The following is a 16,321-nucleotide window of genomic DNA, read 5'->3' as shown; positions in this document are numbered from 1 at the left end:
CGCTGAGCACATCGAGGGATCGTGGACAGGGCACTGCCACAGGGATGCAGCCATGTTAGGCCAGAGGAGCATGACCAATGAAGGAGAGGGCCCCTTCCTGCAGGAGACACGGCCTGGGCAGGTGTGCGCACACATTTCTTTGGGCTTCCTCAACTTCCCCACGAGCTCAGAAGGCAAATGGGGCCAAACAACACCCACTTCCTTCAGCCAACACGATTTAGTAACCTCACGGGACACAACACGAGGCAATGAGGGGGGGAGGGTGAAGTATGCACACTATGCTCAGATTAGTGAAATCCAGACTGGCATGAGATGGGTTTGCATCCTCTCTGCCAAGCATGTGGCCTTTTTGGTGATTTAGGCAGACTGCGCTCCCCCGTAGACCGTGGTACCACCAAAAGCCCCCCCACCCCCTCCCCCGCGGCCCCAGCGAGGTCTTTCTCCGGCCACCGCAATGCCCGTTAACTGAAATCCACAGGGCTGCCTAGGCTGACAGCGCTGTGGGAACATGAATATGCAAGCCTCATATCTAGGGGGCCCATCAGACCTCATCAGTCATTAGCACACATTACTGATGATGGACTCGGCACCAGAAGGGCCCTAAACATCACCAGCTTCCACCTGCTCCTTTCTAGAGTTGGGAGAAACTGAGGCCCAGCCCTGTCTGGGAGTCAGTCCACATTCACACGCCTGAAATGACAGAGGCGTACAGTTAAACAGGACCTCAGCCCCTCTTGACCCCCAGAGTTCAGTGGCAGTGCCTCTAGCCGCGGTCTCTCAGCCAGAGGTCAAATCCACTCCAACTTCAACCAATACCACCTTTCATTCTTTTCAAAATTCGGAGCTTTCACCAAAAACGTGTTTGAGTAAACGATTCTACTATTGACAGAAATGTTGGAATTGACCCAGTGTAGCTTTCCCACGTGACAGGTCAGGAAACTGAGGTCTAGAATGGGGAAGTGACTTGCCAAAGACCATGCCAAGAAGCCATAGCTTGAATCTGGAGCCCAGGATACTTTCCTGTGCAGCGCACCTGCTGGATTAACTTACCAGATGAATCGGTCACTAGGTATGTCCCCAAGGGAACAGTGGGCACAGAAGTTAAACAGTGTGAAAGGGCAGAGGAGAAGGCCAGGAAAGGTGAGAATGTGGCCTGATGGCAGAGGGGCCAGGCCCCACAAGGATGCTGAGCTGGTGGTGCAGACCCAGACCGGAAGGAAGGTGGGCGGTCCAGTCCACCGCTGACTTTGCCGCCTCTGATCTCATGTGCGCTCCTCTTCTGCTCTGGCTGCCTTCTCAGGGAAGCTACCCGGTAATGAAGGAGTAGGCTGCTGTGTGCCCACGTCCAGCAGTAACAACGGCATTTACAAAGCCTTTTTGCTATGGGTGGAAGAAGGCAGGGTCATGGTGAGACAGGGTCCTCTTGGTGACCCAGCTCCTGAGCTGCATGGGCTGGGCCATGGGCAGAGGATGACGGCCGGTGATTTATTTATTTTCATGAAGAATAAGAGGGGGGAGAAAAAGAGGAACCCAGCATGGGTGGGATAGAGGACTACAAAGATTTATGTGAATGCTGGATTTACGAGAAGGAAAAGTAGATCAAATTTGGGGCCAGCCAAATGGCCTCTCTCCATCTCTGTAAATCATTCTCTTGCACCGTCTGGACACCAATGGCAGTCACGGGATATTTCCGTTCTCAGCTCTCAAGCAATGCCAGCCAGCGTCCCCAAGCCTGGCACCCTACACTGCCAGGAGGACAGAGGCTCCTCATTTGGGAGACGGGGCACAAAGCAACCGCTGTCTCCTAGTCTCGCCACAGCCTTTCTCTGCTGCCAGTTCCCTCTCTGCCTTCACACTGGGATTTCCGGTTCCTGGGTCCAACCTGAAGTTCCTATGTAACTGGCAAAAAGTCGGGTTTGGTATCTGGGGTCCAGGGATGCACATGGCCCCAACCCCTAGGGATAGATGCATCTGGGACAGAGATGACAGGAGGAGACTAATGAGGAGGAAAACCAGCTCAGAGACTCTCCTGCACTGTTCAGGGGCATCCACACACCCAACCCCTTCCTCGGGGCTGGGAAACCTCAAAGTGGATCACCAGTCAGTGGCACCGGTGAGCGCCAGGGGCAGAACTGGTGCTCATCACGGCTGCCAACCATTATTGCAGGGAGTTGGGTCACACCGACGGGTCTCTGAAGCCGAGGTGGCTCCTACCTAGGTCCTTTGAGCAGTATCTGTAGAACAAAGAGATCTGGAATTTGCCCCCTAACTTGTCTCCTTTCTTGTCCCCCCAAATTTGAGGACAACACACTTTCTGATCTTCCTCTCTAAGTGTGCCATCTCTCACGTTCCCCCCCCGCCCAGGCCTGGGTCCCACTGGGGCCCCTTGGTCACACGGAAAGGAAGCCATGCTGACGGCAAGAACACTCGAACTTCTCAGTAGCTCCCAACTCTGTCAAGGTCATTTAACATCCTCCTCTTGTCCAGCCTCAGGGCTGCCGCCTTCCAGTTTCCTTTTCTCTTACAGGGGGGTGGGGGTGGCGCGGAGGGATAGTTCAAAGTGTTTGGTTTCATATTTCATTCGCACACCGAAACCCATTTAACATGTGTGGGGATGCACGCATTTCTAAACGTCCAAACGTTTAATATTCAAACACGCACACGTCAATTAACACTTTTTAAGTACAAAAATCATCTTTCTCTTAGTCTGAAAATCCGCAGTCCCTTCTTGCTGACACTCTCAAACGATTTTATGAGAGAGGAAGATGGGTAGTTATTACAGACATGGATGCCCTTCTCTCATCTGTCTTCTTAGCTTAAAACTGGCCATTGGCTTCCTGCTGTTTTCAGGATAAAATCCATACCCCTTAAGACAGTTGATAGGCTCCAAACGTCAGGTCTCCCCATCTCTCTCTGCCTCATTTCCTCCCATACCCTCTTCCCCTTTATTCATTACACTTCAGTCTCATTGGCCTTTCTGTCCTTTGTACCCACCAAACTTTTACCTGCTTCAGGCCCTTTGCACATGCTGTTCTTTTGGCCAGAAAAACTCTCCACCAAGTTATATCCACATGACTGGCCAAATTCACTGGTACTGTCCATTACCTTCTGAGGAACATCCTGACTGGCATCTATTATGCCCTGAATACTCACTGCTAATTGGATACTCAGACAGATACTTCTGTCCCAGAGGGGAGCTTGCCAAGGGTCAGCTCTGATTGTTTCCCAAAATCATTTATGATCCATCTGTTAATGTCATTGCTTAATGTAATGAAACGTCATAGAAAGCAATGAAATATGAGTACAAAGTGTTGGCTGTTTTTATGGAGCCTGAGATGAAGACTTTAGAGAAACCTACTAAAGGTCGGTGTTTAGAAAGTGTTAAGAATAAGAGGAAAACCTGTGTTTTTAAGAAATTGGGAAAATAGTAAAAATCTGAGATTCTGCACTAAAAATGTTTTAAGTGCCTATTCCAGTGCAAACTAACTGAAACTGGAAATCATGATTGCCCCAAACAAAAACAAAACAACTCTCCAAACTAAAGGGAACTCAAGAGCTGGTGTTCAGACAAACTGGAAGAAACAGATTATTAGATCCAAATGATTAAAACCGTCAATAACCACAACACGAATTTCCTGCAGATAAAATTAATTTCATAGGAATAGGCTGATAGCGATGTTAAAATAAGTAAATGCTCAAAGAGAGTGAAGAAATAATTATTTCAAAAAAAAAAAAAAAAAACCAAGAAGGTATGCCACCAAAAGAGGGAGAAATAAAATTCAGATAACAACAACACCGTGAACCAATTAGGTATCTCGGAAGTCGATTATGTGGTTCATTGAAGTTAAAACAAAAGCCTCCACAGACAGGACAAGCGCTACACTAGATTAAACCACAAGAATTCATGACTTGGAGCAATGGGGAGACTCCCCCGGGACAGAGCATGGAGAGACACGGGGAACCAGGAAAGCAGTGACGAGGGGCTCATCCCCTCATCTGGGAAGGAGAAGGCCTGCCTGGATCTGAGGTGGCCCCACCATCGATCCACTGCGGGTCCTTGGGCCAACTGCTTGACCTCTCTCTGTGTGCCTCAGTGTCCACCTCTGTGAAATGGGGATAGCGGTGATGCCTAATGCTTCTGGAGGCCGTGAGAACAAACCTTCACCCGCACACATTACTAAGAGCAGGGCCCAGCATATCGTGAGCACCGTAATCAGCATTCTCTGTGAGATGCTGCTGTCATCATTCTGCACATGCCCTCCTCTTCTTCTGGAAACTTCCCTTCTGGGCTCTACTGTGCTAGAATTCAGAGATGTGAGCTACAGAGGCCTGTGCGTCCCCTCTCCTCTTTCATCCCCAGGGTCTCATTCAGTGCCAGGCACATAGTAAGTGTTCAATAAATATTTATGGCATGAATAAATGGGGCATATTTTTAGGAATAAGATCAATCTTTGAAAGAAAAGTCTTTTGGGGCGCCTGGGTGGCTCAGTCGGTTGGGCGGCCGACTTCGGCTCAGGTCATGATCTCGCAGTCTGTGAGTTCGAGCCCTGTGTCGGGCTCTGTGCTGACAGCTCAGAGCCTGGAGCCTGTTTCAGATTCTGTGTCTCCCTCTCTCTGACCCTCCCCCGTTCATGCTCCGTCTCTCTCTGTCTCAAAAATAAATAAATGTTAAAAAAAAAATTAAAAAAAAAAAAAGACAGAAAAGTCTTTTATAGCACACTGTATTATTACAAACTAATACCAGTGTTTCCTCGATGTAAGGAAAAAATTAAATATTGCCAACACCCCAGAAGGGCTCCCACTGCATGCCCCGCCCCTCCAGTATTCCTTCTCTCACCCCAAAGGTAACCACTACACTGACTTACGCAGTCCACAGTCTTGGCTTTTGTAAAATACTTGTGACTATCTAAATATAAATCCTTTACCACTAGAGTTCAGTTTTACTTGTTTTTTAAACTTGAAATAAGTGGAATTATATATATATATAATATATTTATATTTATATTATATATTTATATTTATATATTTATATATTTATATATATTTATATTATATATTATAAATATATAAATATATAAATAAATATATATATAAATATATATTATATATATATATAATTCCACTTATATCATCTATATATATATATGATATATATGATATATATAGATGATATATATATATATGATACATAGCTAGCTAGATGATATATAGATAGATAAATAGATAGATAGATAGATAGATAGACAAATAGGTGGGTGGATGGATGGATAGATAGATGATTGATAGATTAGATGATAGATGATAGAAAGATGAGAGAGGATAATGGTAGATAGATGATAGATAGACGGATAGACAGAAAGAAAGATAGATAGATGATAGGTAGATGACAGATGGATAGATAGAAAGATAGCAGATGAATGGATGGATGGATGGATCCATGAATGGATAGATGATAGATAGATAGATAGATAGATGATAGATGAATGGATAGATAGATAGATAGATAGATGATGGATGAATGGATAGATAGATAGATAGATAGATAGATAGACAGATAAATAGGTAGGTGGATGGATGGATACATAGATGATAGACAGATGATAGATAGATGATAGATAGATAGATAGATAGATAGAATAGGTAGATGATAGAAAGATAGATGATAGATAGATAGATAGATAGATAGATAGATAATGGGTACAGGTCTAGAAGTAGCAGTGCTAGGTCACACAGTATGCTAATGTTCTAGAAGACCAAACTTTTTCAAAATGATCATACTGCTGCGCCTTCCCACTAGCACTTGGTATTGTCACCACTACGTTGTCATTCTGCTTGGTGTTCACTGGTATCTCAATATGGCCAACTTGCATTTTTCTGATGATTAATTAGGTTGGACACCTTTCTCATATTCTTATCAGCTATTGGCCATCAGAAGAGACTCTTTGAGATCTCTTGAACAAATGTATTCTCTGTCAAATGACTATTTAAAAGTGGCACCACCTATTTAAAAATACAAACCACATATTATCAGTCTTACACTACCCTTATGCACAAATTACGCTCTGTCTTGCCCTGCTCTCCTTCTTTCTTGGGTCTTCTTTTGTCTCCCCAGCAGACTACAAGCATCTTCAGAACACAGGCTGTGACGTCTGCTCCGTCTCCCCTATTGCAACCACCGGGCAAAAGATTCTTGCCAGTTGATTTAAAACCACAATTTGGGGAAAACCTAACCTTGGGTTATACTCAGATGTGTTCTCCGAAAGTCCACAATTACCCAGCACCAATATGAGAACAGCCTCAAGAGGAAGGAGCCTGCACAAAGCAGTAAATTCTAAAGAGGATGAGAAACAGGAAACACCATTTCTCGACCGTTCTCTAGAGTAAATGAGTGTCTTCTCCAGGGGCTGGAGTCTGGGTGGATCCCCTGGGCTGCAAATGTTGTAAAATCCTGGGGCACTCGTCTCCTCCACATTCCCAGACCCAAGGAGAGAAGAAAACCATCTTAAAAAGATGAACACAGAAACACATTTTCTGCATTATCCAATCCGGGTACTGTCCTTTAACGCCTGACCACTCAGTGAGGAACGTTTCCCAAGGTTTGGGGCCATCATTTCATTTCCTGCTCAAAGCACAAAAATGTCCGTTTCATTTACCAGTCCCCAGACGGATATTGGAATGCCCAGTGGATTAGTGTCTCCCGATAAATTAAAAGTTTCAGAGCAGTGCAGAATCCTTGTTTGGAGACAAAATTAGAAATCTTTCCACTCCCCTGGTCCAAGCTGTTTAAAGACTTTCTTGCTTATCTGACCATCCTGCGTCTATGGAGGTACACTGAACAAGTTTATTCTCAGGCAGTCTAGCAATAATAATGATTAGCCTTCACAGAAAATATACTCTAGTTCCTTATTTATTTTCCAGATCCTTGGTCAGCAGACAATGCCTACTTTTGTGAAATATACATATATTTTTTCTAATAGATGTGTGTGTGTGTGTGTGTGTGTGTGTGTGTGTGTGTGTGTGGAGAGAGAGAGAGAGAGAGACAGAGAGAGCAGTTGTAACGGGTAGCATATGGCCCTCAAAGCCTAAGATATTTATTATCTGGCCCTTTTAGAGAAAAGGTTCAGACCCCCTATTCTAGCTGGTCAGTGTAAGCTTAGAAGGCCATATGTCATGTGTCTAAGCACATTCAATAAGACCAACATTGAGAATGATGGTGATAATAAAAACCAGTAGCAAGTACTCTTTATTGAGCATTTACTATGTCCCAAACAATGGATGAACAATTTTACTATGTTGTGTGATTTCATCACCAATGCTTTTAAGGAAGGATATTATATTTCCCATTGTACAGATAAAGAAACTGAGGGCTGAAGATGTTAAGTGTCTTGTGTGAGGGTTGCACAGCTCATCAGTGGCAGGGTGGGGTCTCCCTCAGGCTCTCTGACTCCCCCGCTATCCCTGGGGGCTGCAGAGCATCTGTGGAGGCCGTCTGCCCTCCGTGGACAGGCAATATGCAGACACACAAGACTGTGAATATACAGACCCCAAAGTCACAGAAGCGTGGAACACTCATTAGTGGTTTGGTTGGAGCCCTCAGTGCTAAGGGCGGGACCCTTTTGAGGTCCCAGTGAGAGTCCTCATGGGGGGGGGTGCGGTATCTCTTGCTCTCAGCCCAGGACACCAGGCAGAATTCACCCTCCTCTCAGAGGCCTTCCTGTGGCACCCATGGAGGTCAGTCCACGCTCCAGAGCAGGGCTCCTGACACCTACTTGGCCCTTGTCCGTACAAATCATGTTCAAAGATTTGTTTAGCACTGATTTATAGGAGAAGCTGTTCTCTGCAGGCTGAGTGCGGGGTGGGGAACTGGTGGTAAGTCTCTTCTCTACCACCCCACACAATTCAGCTCCTGCACTGGTGGCCCAGCAAGACAAAAGTCCTGTGGTTCCTGGGTCCATCTAAGTACCTGCCAGGAGGCAGTTACCCTCGGGGGTCTGAACCCGGATCACATGCGTGGGGGTATAAGAAATTTTTCCGGGTTCACTCACTAGTCTCCCTGTGCTTAGTCAGTAGCTGGTCCTTCCCCACTCTTCTTCTATTCCCAGTGACGTCTGCTGCCCTTGACCGGGGGGTTCCCAGATTCTCCTTCAGCCGCCCACCCTTCACTCAATTCTATTCCTGAGAAACGTCAAGTGACTCTCCAGTCACGGACGACACATCCTGTTGAGGTCACTGAGGAGGGAGGAGGGCCAGCTGGGGATAAGGATGGGGACCCAGGCCCTTTCACAGGCTAACGTGCTCCTCTAGCTGCACCTCAGGCACAGCCCCCTTAGGTGCCGTAGTTCTTGACTTGCAAAGTCAGAGGAGGTTGGTGTGGATCCAACGGAAATCTCGCTGCCCTTAGAGCAAGGGCCCCTGATTACAATGGATGAAGAATGCCCCTTCACACCAGGAATGGAGCGAGCCTCTCCCGCCTGCTCCCCGGCCCCCAGCACCCCCTCCTCCTTCCCGGGGCCCGCAGAGCTCTGGGATTTACCTTCACGGCCACGAGCATCTTGTCCTTGGTCGGGCTGAGGTTGTAGCACTCGGCCAGGAAGACCTTGCCAAAGGCTCCCTCGCCCAGTTCCCGCTTCAACACGATGTCCCTCCTCTTAATGTGCTGCACGTCTGTAGGAGGGGGACAGAGGGGAGAGCAGCTGATCAGTCCTAGGCACCTGTCCTCATGACAGCAGGGGGTTCTACTTCTGGGTCCACAGCCAGGGAGAGGCAGACGCGGCCAGGAACCCCAACTCGGGCATGACAACGGGCATCATGTTGTGGTTTCAGTCTGACGCAGAACCAAATCTCACCTCTGTCCCTGACCCACCCCAAACCTGTCTAACAGCTGCCTCAGCTGGAAAACAGAATCAACAGTAGCTAAAGCACAGGATTCTGGTACAACTAGCTAGAGTTGTTGGAGAGTGTGTGTGTGTGTGTGTGTGTGTGCGTGTGTGTGTGTGTGTGTGTGTGTGTGTGTGTGTGATATACACACATATAGATCAGTCTCAACAGCTACTCTCATGTCACAGGAATCCCCTGGGCATAGTGCACATTCTGATTCAGTCAGTAGCTCTGAGAATCTGCACTTCTAACAAACCCTCAGGTAATGCCTGTGTGCTGTGGGCCCTTGGACCGCACTTGGAATCGTGAGGTCTCTGGGGTGTTCAAAATCAGGTTTGAATCCTGACTCTACCTCCTTGCTCGTTTTTTGGGCTTGGGGAAGTTATTTCATCCCAGTGCCTCAATGTCCTCATCTATAAAATGGGATTAACACCAATACCTTTCTTGTTGAAGTCTTGTAAAGATATGAGATAATCCATTTGAAGAGTTTGGCCCGGCACCTGGGACAATGTGTGTGTGTGTGTGTGTGCATGTGCACACGTGCGCACACACACGATTCTTGTTATACAAGAATGGCTGTGACAATCCTAGCACGGTGCCTGGTTTGTGATACAGATGACTCTGTGGCAGCTAAAATTATCTGGGGGAAGCCTTTACTTGACAAATCCCTCTCCCCTGGAAGACCAATGAGATCATGAAAGCCAAATCCAGAGACTGTCCCAGAACCACGGTCCAGGCAGAGAACAGCCGCGACCCCCTCCACTAATTCAGCAGGCTAAGTCCATCTGCCAGGAGAAAGCAGAGATATCACCTCAGCCGTCCCATCTACTTGGAAAGAATGCTACGAAGGAATAGAACGAGCAGGGGGCTAGTGATGTAAGGCACAAGCCAGAGGTTTGCTCACTGACCTTCCCCTTAAGTGTGCAACAGGCAGAAGCCCACTAAACATCTGTATTAACACTACAAAGAGCATTGCAGAGCCAGGAAAGAGGATTGTCTCAAATGACCTTGTCACAAACTGAAAACCGAAGACAGAGGACTATGGCAGACTGTCCCCATGAGCGAGGACACATGTGACAGGAACAGACGAGGGTGGCTGCAAGGCTTTGCTTAGTGTTTTGGTTGGCTTGGGAATTCCTTTCAGAATAGACTATACAAACCTCTTTGTTTTTGTTTTTGTTTTGTTTTTTCCTATCAGAATTCTTGGTCTCCCCACAGTGTCCCAGATGACCCGCGGATCTGTGGGAGGAAGCATTTACAGAGCATTTTTCTCTCCTCCCCCGCAAGACAGAGCTGCAGGCTCCCGGCGGCTGGTGGCCACTCCTCACGGGCCACGTGACTGCCAGGTGGCTGCCGTGCTCTGCAGGGCTTTGCCCCAGTCTTCGCAACAAGGGAATTAAAAATTGGTTCCCTTCTTTACACCCTCTGTTGCTATTTCTTAGCCTCTGAGGAATGGTATTTGTCGGCCTTGAAGGGGAAGGCTAAAGAGTCTCCCACTGAGACAAAATGGGAGGTCAGGACCTGTCTCGGGGGAGGCCATCTGCTCATCACGGCATAATCATTCCCGGGTGACTAGTGATGACGCACGGGGTCCTGCAAGGTGAGCATCCTGGCGTGGCCGCGGAGCGGAAATGGGCTGGGAAGGCAGCTTTATAAGGCCATGTCTGCACTTCTGAACATCGCAAGGACTGGTAAGGAAAGAGAGGTCAGGGGCACCTGGATCGAGACCTGGATCCTCCACACAGTATGGGCTTGGGCGCCTCACAAAGCATCTTAGGACTCAGTTTCCTTATCTATAAAATGGGTGTGGGAAGATAACACAAGTTCTACTTACCTACTACATGAGCCATTGCGTATGAAGGTTTGTAATTCCTTAAGTCTTTGTAAGTGTTGCATCATTATGGATATTATTTTACAAGCAGGAGAAACAAGGGACAAGTCAGGAGTCCCCAGCTCACGGCTGAGACGGGACTAGAATCCAGAGCATCAGGACAGGCCAGAGTGGCCAAACCACTAGGGACAAGCTCCCTTTGGCCCCAGACCCACCCCAGACCCCAACCTCCCTCAGCACTGTAAGAGGGCAGTGTTGTTCTCAAATCTGAGCTGCCACAGAATCATCTAGAAGGCTCGTTAGAGCAAATGGCTGGGTCCTTCTCCCAGAGATTCCCATTTGCTAGGTCTAGGTCGGGGCCTAAGAATTTGCCTTTCTAGTAAGTTCCTGAGTAATGCTGACGTTGCTGGTCCGGGCACCCCACTTCGAGAACCACTGGAACAGGAGGGCATGGGAAGGGGAGGAATTGGCCAGCTCTTAACAGACAGTCGTGTGTCCACAAATGCTGTATCCGTTTTTCACCATCCGAAGGCCTGCAAGCCTGGACTTACCAGAGGCCCCTCCTCCCCGCTGAGCTGTGCAGCCTGGGCTGCATCAAGGTCCCTCTCAGGGCCTCAACTACTCACGCATGTGATGGTGATCATGCCTCTCTCGCCTCCTTATGTTCCGGACACACCCCCATAAAGGCAAAGCTAACAGTATATAAATTTCTGGGTCCCTTGGTCCAGCTCCGGGCCGGGCCACCTCACCAGCCCTGCGAGCTCTCCTCACTCACGGTAGCTGGGAGCAGGATGAAAACGGAAGGACGGAGGAGCTCCACAGAGAGCGGGCTCTGGTGTTCGGCTTCCGAGTCTCGGAGCCCGCTCCCTCCTCTCCCTCCCTCGGCAGCAAGAATCACAGGCCCTGAAAGGTTCCGGGCAAGTCAGGTGGAGGCGGCAAAGAGGGGACCGTTTGTCAACCCTCCCTCCACATCCCAGGACTTGAGAGTGTGGCAGCAGCTATGGAGCCCCAACCACGGGAGGGGGCAGCGTTAACAGCCGTGGGCCTTGCACAGTCATGGGGGGGCAGGGGGGAAGGTAAGCACGTTATTGCAAGCACGAAGCAGAAGCCTCCCACGGACCCAAGTGTCTTCCCCAAATCTGCAAACAGATCTTTTCCAAAGACTTGGAAACACCCAGTGGCTCAGAATAAAACAGGCCTGGCTCACTCTAGTTGTCTTCAGGGAGAAGTATTTTGAGAGTAGTACCTGAGCTTTGTCCACAAAGGGGGAGGGGAGATCTAGAAAGGGCAACGGGAGGAATGGAAAATAAAAACAGATTCCATTCCACCATAAATCCTCCCCCAGGAGAGAACACCCTCCCCCTCCTCCCCACCACCAGCCATGGTGGTAAGAAGTTCCACAAGACACCTGGAGGCTTCAGCAGAGAGAGGCTGGGTTTGGGCCAAATGCATAAGGCAAATTACTTCCGTGTGGACAGTCCCATGAGCCAACAAGACTCGAGACTCCACAACACCATCCGAGCAGCTGCCCCCCACCCCACACCTAAGTTGGAAGAAGTAGGGCAAAGGGAAATTAATCGATGGCCAATCCTACTCTTTGGTCAAATTCAATTCTGACGATAAGCACCGGAGACCAGGGCTATTGTGCCCCATTCACGGATGGCAAAATGGAAGCAGGGGCAGCTTCTTAAAGTTCACAAGGCCAGAGAGTGGCCAGGGAAGGACTCCCTCCTTCATATGGCTCCCCAGCTCACGTTCCGTCCACGCCTTTCTTCCATCCTACCCTACTTCGTGGCCACCAAGATCATCCGGTCCGCGGAACGTCGCCCCTCCACCTTCCCTTCTTCCAACCCTATCCGACTCCTCTTACCCTGCCCATCCTGGACTCTATCACCCAAGGCAAAAGGAAGGTGCACCTTCCCAGAGGCTCGGGGGAGGAGGGGTGGGACGGGAAGAGTGTGGGAGGAGAGGGCGCTGCTCGGGCCCTGGGGATGGCTGGAGTGAGCCATTCCCATTTCTGACGTCCTCGTGTCTGTTTGGGCCCCTTTTTGTGCTTATTTTTAGCTCACACAGTGCTGCTCAGAGCTGCCTCTGGTGAAGCCATTTGACCCGAATGCCAAAAAGTGATGGATTCTCCTAGGAGGAGAGGGCATCAATCTCCTTTTACTGCCTGGCTGGCTGGCCCAGCAGAGTCTGGGTCACAAGGCTCAGACGCTGGGACACTGGCAGGGGAGGAGGAGGGAGAGGGACGCACGGCCCAGGCCGTGGGAACACCTCCCACTCTCTAGCAAGGAGGGGCTGCTACAGAGAGAGCCAGGGGGCCGGTGCCCGGTAGAAGGGGTCTTTGAGAGATGTCGCGGGCTTCTGGCACTTTCTGGCCTGACTCTTCCCTAGCTCCTTTCTTCGACAGAGCCCCCACTTGGGGTCTGCCAAAGGAAGCCATCCGTAGGGTTTCTCGTTCCCGCCGGACAACTGGTTCATCAGACAGAACAGAATGAGGGTTTCTGGGTTTCGGTTACTGCTCCATGAATTTTCCTCTGCAGCGAGGACCAAGATATTTATACCATATGTATGGGCCTCCCTGCTGTGAGGTCTTCCAGATCTGGAGTGAGCTTGACCTAGGGCGAGATCATGAATCCAAGCAGGTCACAGCCACCTCGGTACAGAAGGTCTCGGAGCCCGTACAGTTCAGTGGGCAGACTGTGGTTACCCCCTCATCCTCACCGTGTTCCCCTGGGGGAGGTGCCTCACCCAGTGCCTTCTGTGACCTACACAGGTCCACCGAACAGACAGACGTGGCCAGAGACATAGGTGACCACCGTCAGCCCCACGTTCTGGGGAAACAGGGATGTGCCAGGCATACACATTACTCAGCGCTGCCGACCAAGAGGAGGCATAAAACCCCCCAAAATGGTGTGGCTGAAAAACCGAGGACTTGGAAAAAGAGAGGGGTCTGTATTTGAACGCTGACCCTGCCACTCACTGGGCTGCATCCACCCTCAGGCTCTCGTTCCTTATCTGTAGAATGGGTAGGTGACTTACCCACTCGGCAGAGTTCTCAGGAGGACAGGTTTAAACTTTCTGGATAATAGAGGTAATTGGAGCGATCTGAAACACGATGGGCATTTAACACAAGTGTGTTCCTTCCTTTCTACAGGATTTTCATTTTACCTGAGAGCTCAGTCTACTGTAAACAAAACAGTGACTTGGAAAGAAACCTGAAGAGGGTCAAGATATTCTCCTGAAAGAAAATGGCTGAGGCTGCTCCTGGGTGGGGAGTGGGGGGTGGGGGGTGGGGGGGGCCTCAGCACTAACTCAGGGGGCCGTCGGCAGACTGTCCGAGCCTGCCACCACGATGTCCAACCTCCTCCTTCTTCAGAGTCCAAAATAGTTTGTGGGAGGAGGTCGGTCAGACAATGGAATAAAGACATTGAAGGTAGAGACAGCCACCTAGTAAAGATTACTATTGATCAGTAGGGGAAAAAAACCCAGATTTCCCAGGGTCGGTGGTTATAAATAATTGTGGTCCTGACTCTGCTGTATGTCGAGCAGCAAAATCACGCCCAAAGGCTGGCACGCTCCCTAAGTCAGACCCAGAATGTTTTAGCAGAAGTCCACTGGCCACCTAGGTGCTTTGGCTAATGATTGTTCTAGGAGGGCGTGCACCCAGGCAGCACCCAGACCGTCCTCCCCTGAAGGCTGTTCCCTAAGGCACTCAGAAGCAGGCCGTCCCAGCAGCCCGAAGGGACTTCAGCCCTTAGCTGAAGCCTGATGGGTTCTCCTGACCACCCTGCCTTCCCTTCTCACCTGGCCCGTTGTCATACCCGATTCCTAACTTTCTCCCGTCAACTCTGTCTCACTCTGTGCTTGTCTCTTAGCTTATGGTGTTACCCCTGGCGCCCTTACTAATAATAAAAATAAGTTCCGTCAATAGAGCACTCACCCCGAGCCAGGCACCATGCAGTGTGCAACGTGTGGTCTTGCCTTCACAGCTGTCTTAAACACAACGTGCTGCTGAAGTTCAAGGTGATAAAGCAATATGCTCAAGGTCACCCAGCTGGTAGAGGTGGCCCATCAGACTCTAGAGTCCAGTGCCACCCTGCTCCCCGTCACTCGTGACAGCCCCCTCACCTCTGTCACTTGTACCCTCATGGAAGGCGCTGCTTTCTGAACCGGCAACTGTGATTGGTAGAAACCAATCCCATCCCTAAGGACAGACACAGAATCATTTCCAGTGGAACCTGTTCTCGCCACCCTCGGCTGTCACCCTCCGAGCTCAACACGGGCAGCACGACGGCCTCTGGAGATGAGGCTGGCACCGGAAGGTAGAAACCCAAGGCCCCCTCACAGAAGAACAGAGGGGCTCGACAGCCTTGGGGCTCTCACATTACAAGGTAAGTCCTGAGGGCGCCTGTGTGGTGAAGGAGGAGGGAGATTCTTGGCAGGCAAGGGGGGAAGAGGGAACAAAGGAGGAATGAAGAATCTCTGAGAATTTGCACTCGCCGGACCCCAGGGTCTCAGGCTGCCAAAAATGCTCAGAAGAAAACATCAATTCAATACCACACATTTAATTGCACATGAAATGGAATGTCTTTAAATGGAAGAATAACATTCCCGGAGCTCCAACGGTGGGTGTTTGAAGTGGCAGGAGGGAGACAGAGGGTCAGCTCTGAAATCTCGGAGGGGGAAGGAGACTGCCGAGAGAGGGCAGGACGCCTGCTTTCGCTAGAGGTAGGAATTTCTGCCTGCCAGTCCAGACCCGTCCTCTGCGCTTCTCACGGCCCCACTGGCTGCATGTGGCCTCATGCCGCCGGGCGGCGGGGCAAGAGGAACGAATTTCCCCTTTGGTCTTGCTTAAGAGCACAGCCAGGGAAGCGTGCACCCTGGCCAGAGGCAGACCCTGTGCGCCGGCCGCAGCTGACCCGGCCAGTCCTCCGCCTGGACGGAAAAGCGCAGCGGGGCTGACCCATCCCAGTAAGCCACTCTTGCGAAGCAATCCCCAGATGACTGACGGGCTAGGAAGACAAGAGGGCCTCCTGAGTTCGTGTCAAGGATCGGTCTAAGAGAAGACGTTTCAAAGGCTGGAGAGCCAGCCCGAGGAAAGCTGCAGAATTTTTCTTGGAGGTCTAGAATTTAGCATCTGCCTCTGGCTACTCCGCAAACGTGGGTGGGGGGTGGGGGGTGGGTAACAGTGATATGGAAAAGGACTGTCTGCTGCTGTTGCTTCCCTGGGATGAGGCTGACCGGACTGTGAGAACCTGAGGTTTCTGCTGGCCAGTCCACGTCCCATCCTACGGCTCATCTAGCCGGACGGGGGCTCCCCTGGCCAGTGCGAGGGCTCGGCAAAGGGTGCTGGCAGGTGTTCAAGTCAAAGAGCAACGAGGTGTGTTGTCAAAGTTGGTATGCTGAGCCCGGCAGCGGGCACAATGCACAGCAGGTGCTCACTAAATATCTGATGAATGCACGAATGTACGAGAACTCCCTTGGAAGCATTGCCGGGGACTCCGGCGAGGAGAACACCGCAAAGAGGGAGGAAGAAGGGAAGCAGAGGGAGCAGTAAAAAGAAAGGAGAGATGAGTGAGAACGGGAGAGGATCCAGGAAGTTGCAAAGAG

The 16,321-nt window shown here is 50.0% G+C and overlaps 1 protein-coding gene across 2 annotated transcripts in view; it reads right to left on the bottom strand.

Annotated features, from left to right (window-relative positions):
• NTRK3 (neurotrophic receptor tyrosine kinase 3) overlaps positions 1-16,321 on the bottom strand; it is a 538,866-nt gene that overhangs the window by 54,647 nt on the left and 467,898 nt on the right. For both annotated transcript variants that reach the window (XM_042988103.1, XM_042988104.1), the window contains one exon: positions 8,534-8,664. In XM_042988103.1, coding sequence (XP_042844037.1) covers positions 8,534-8,664 — 131 coding nt within the window. The remainder of the gene's footprint in view (positions 1-8,533; positions 8,665-16,321) is intronic.

Source organism: Panthera tigris, chromosome B3 (assembly GCF_018350195.1).
Source record: "Panthera tigris isolate Pti1 chromosome B3, P.tigris_Pti1_mat1.1, whole genome shotgun sequence".
In the NCBI taxonomy this organism is placed as follows: domain Eukaryota; kingdom Metazoa; phylum Chordata; class Mammalia; order Carnivora; family Felidae; genus Panthera; species Panthera tigris.
This window is presented reverse-complemented; position numbering and strand designations above follow the sequence as displayed.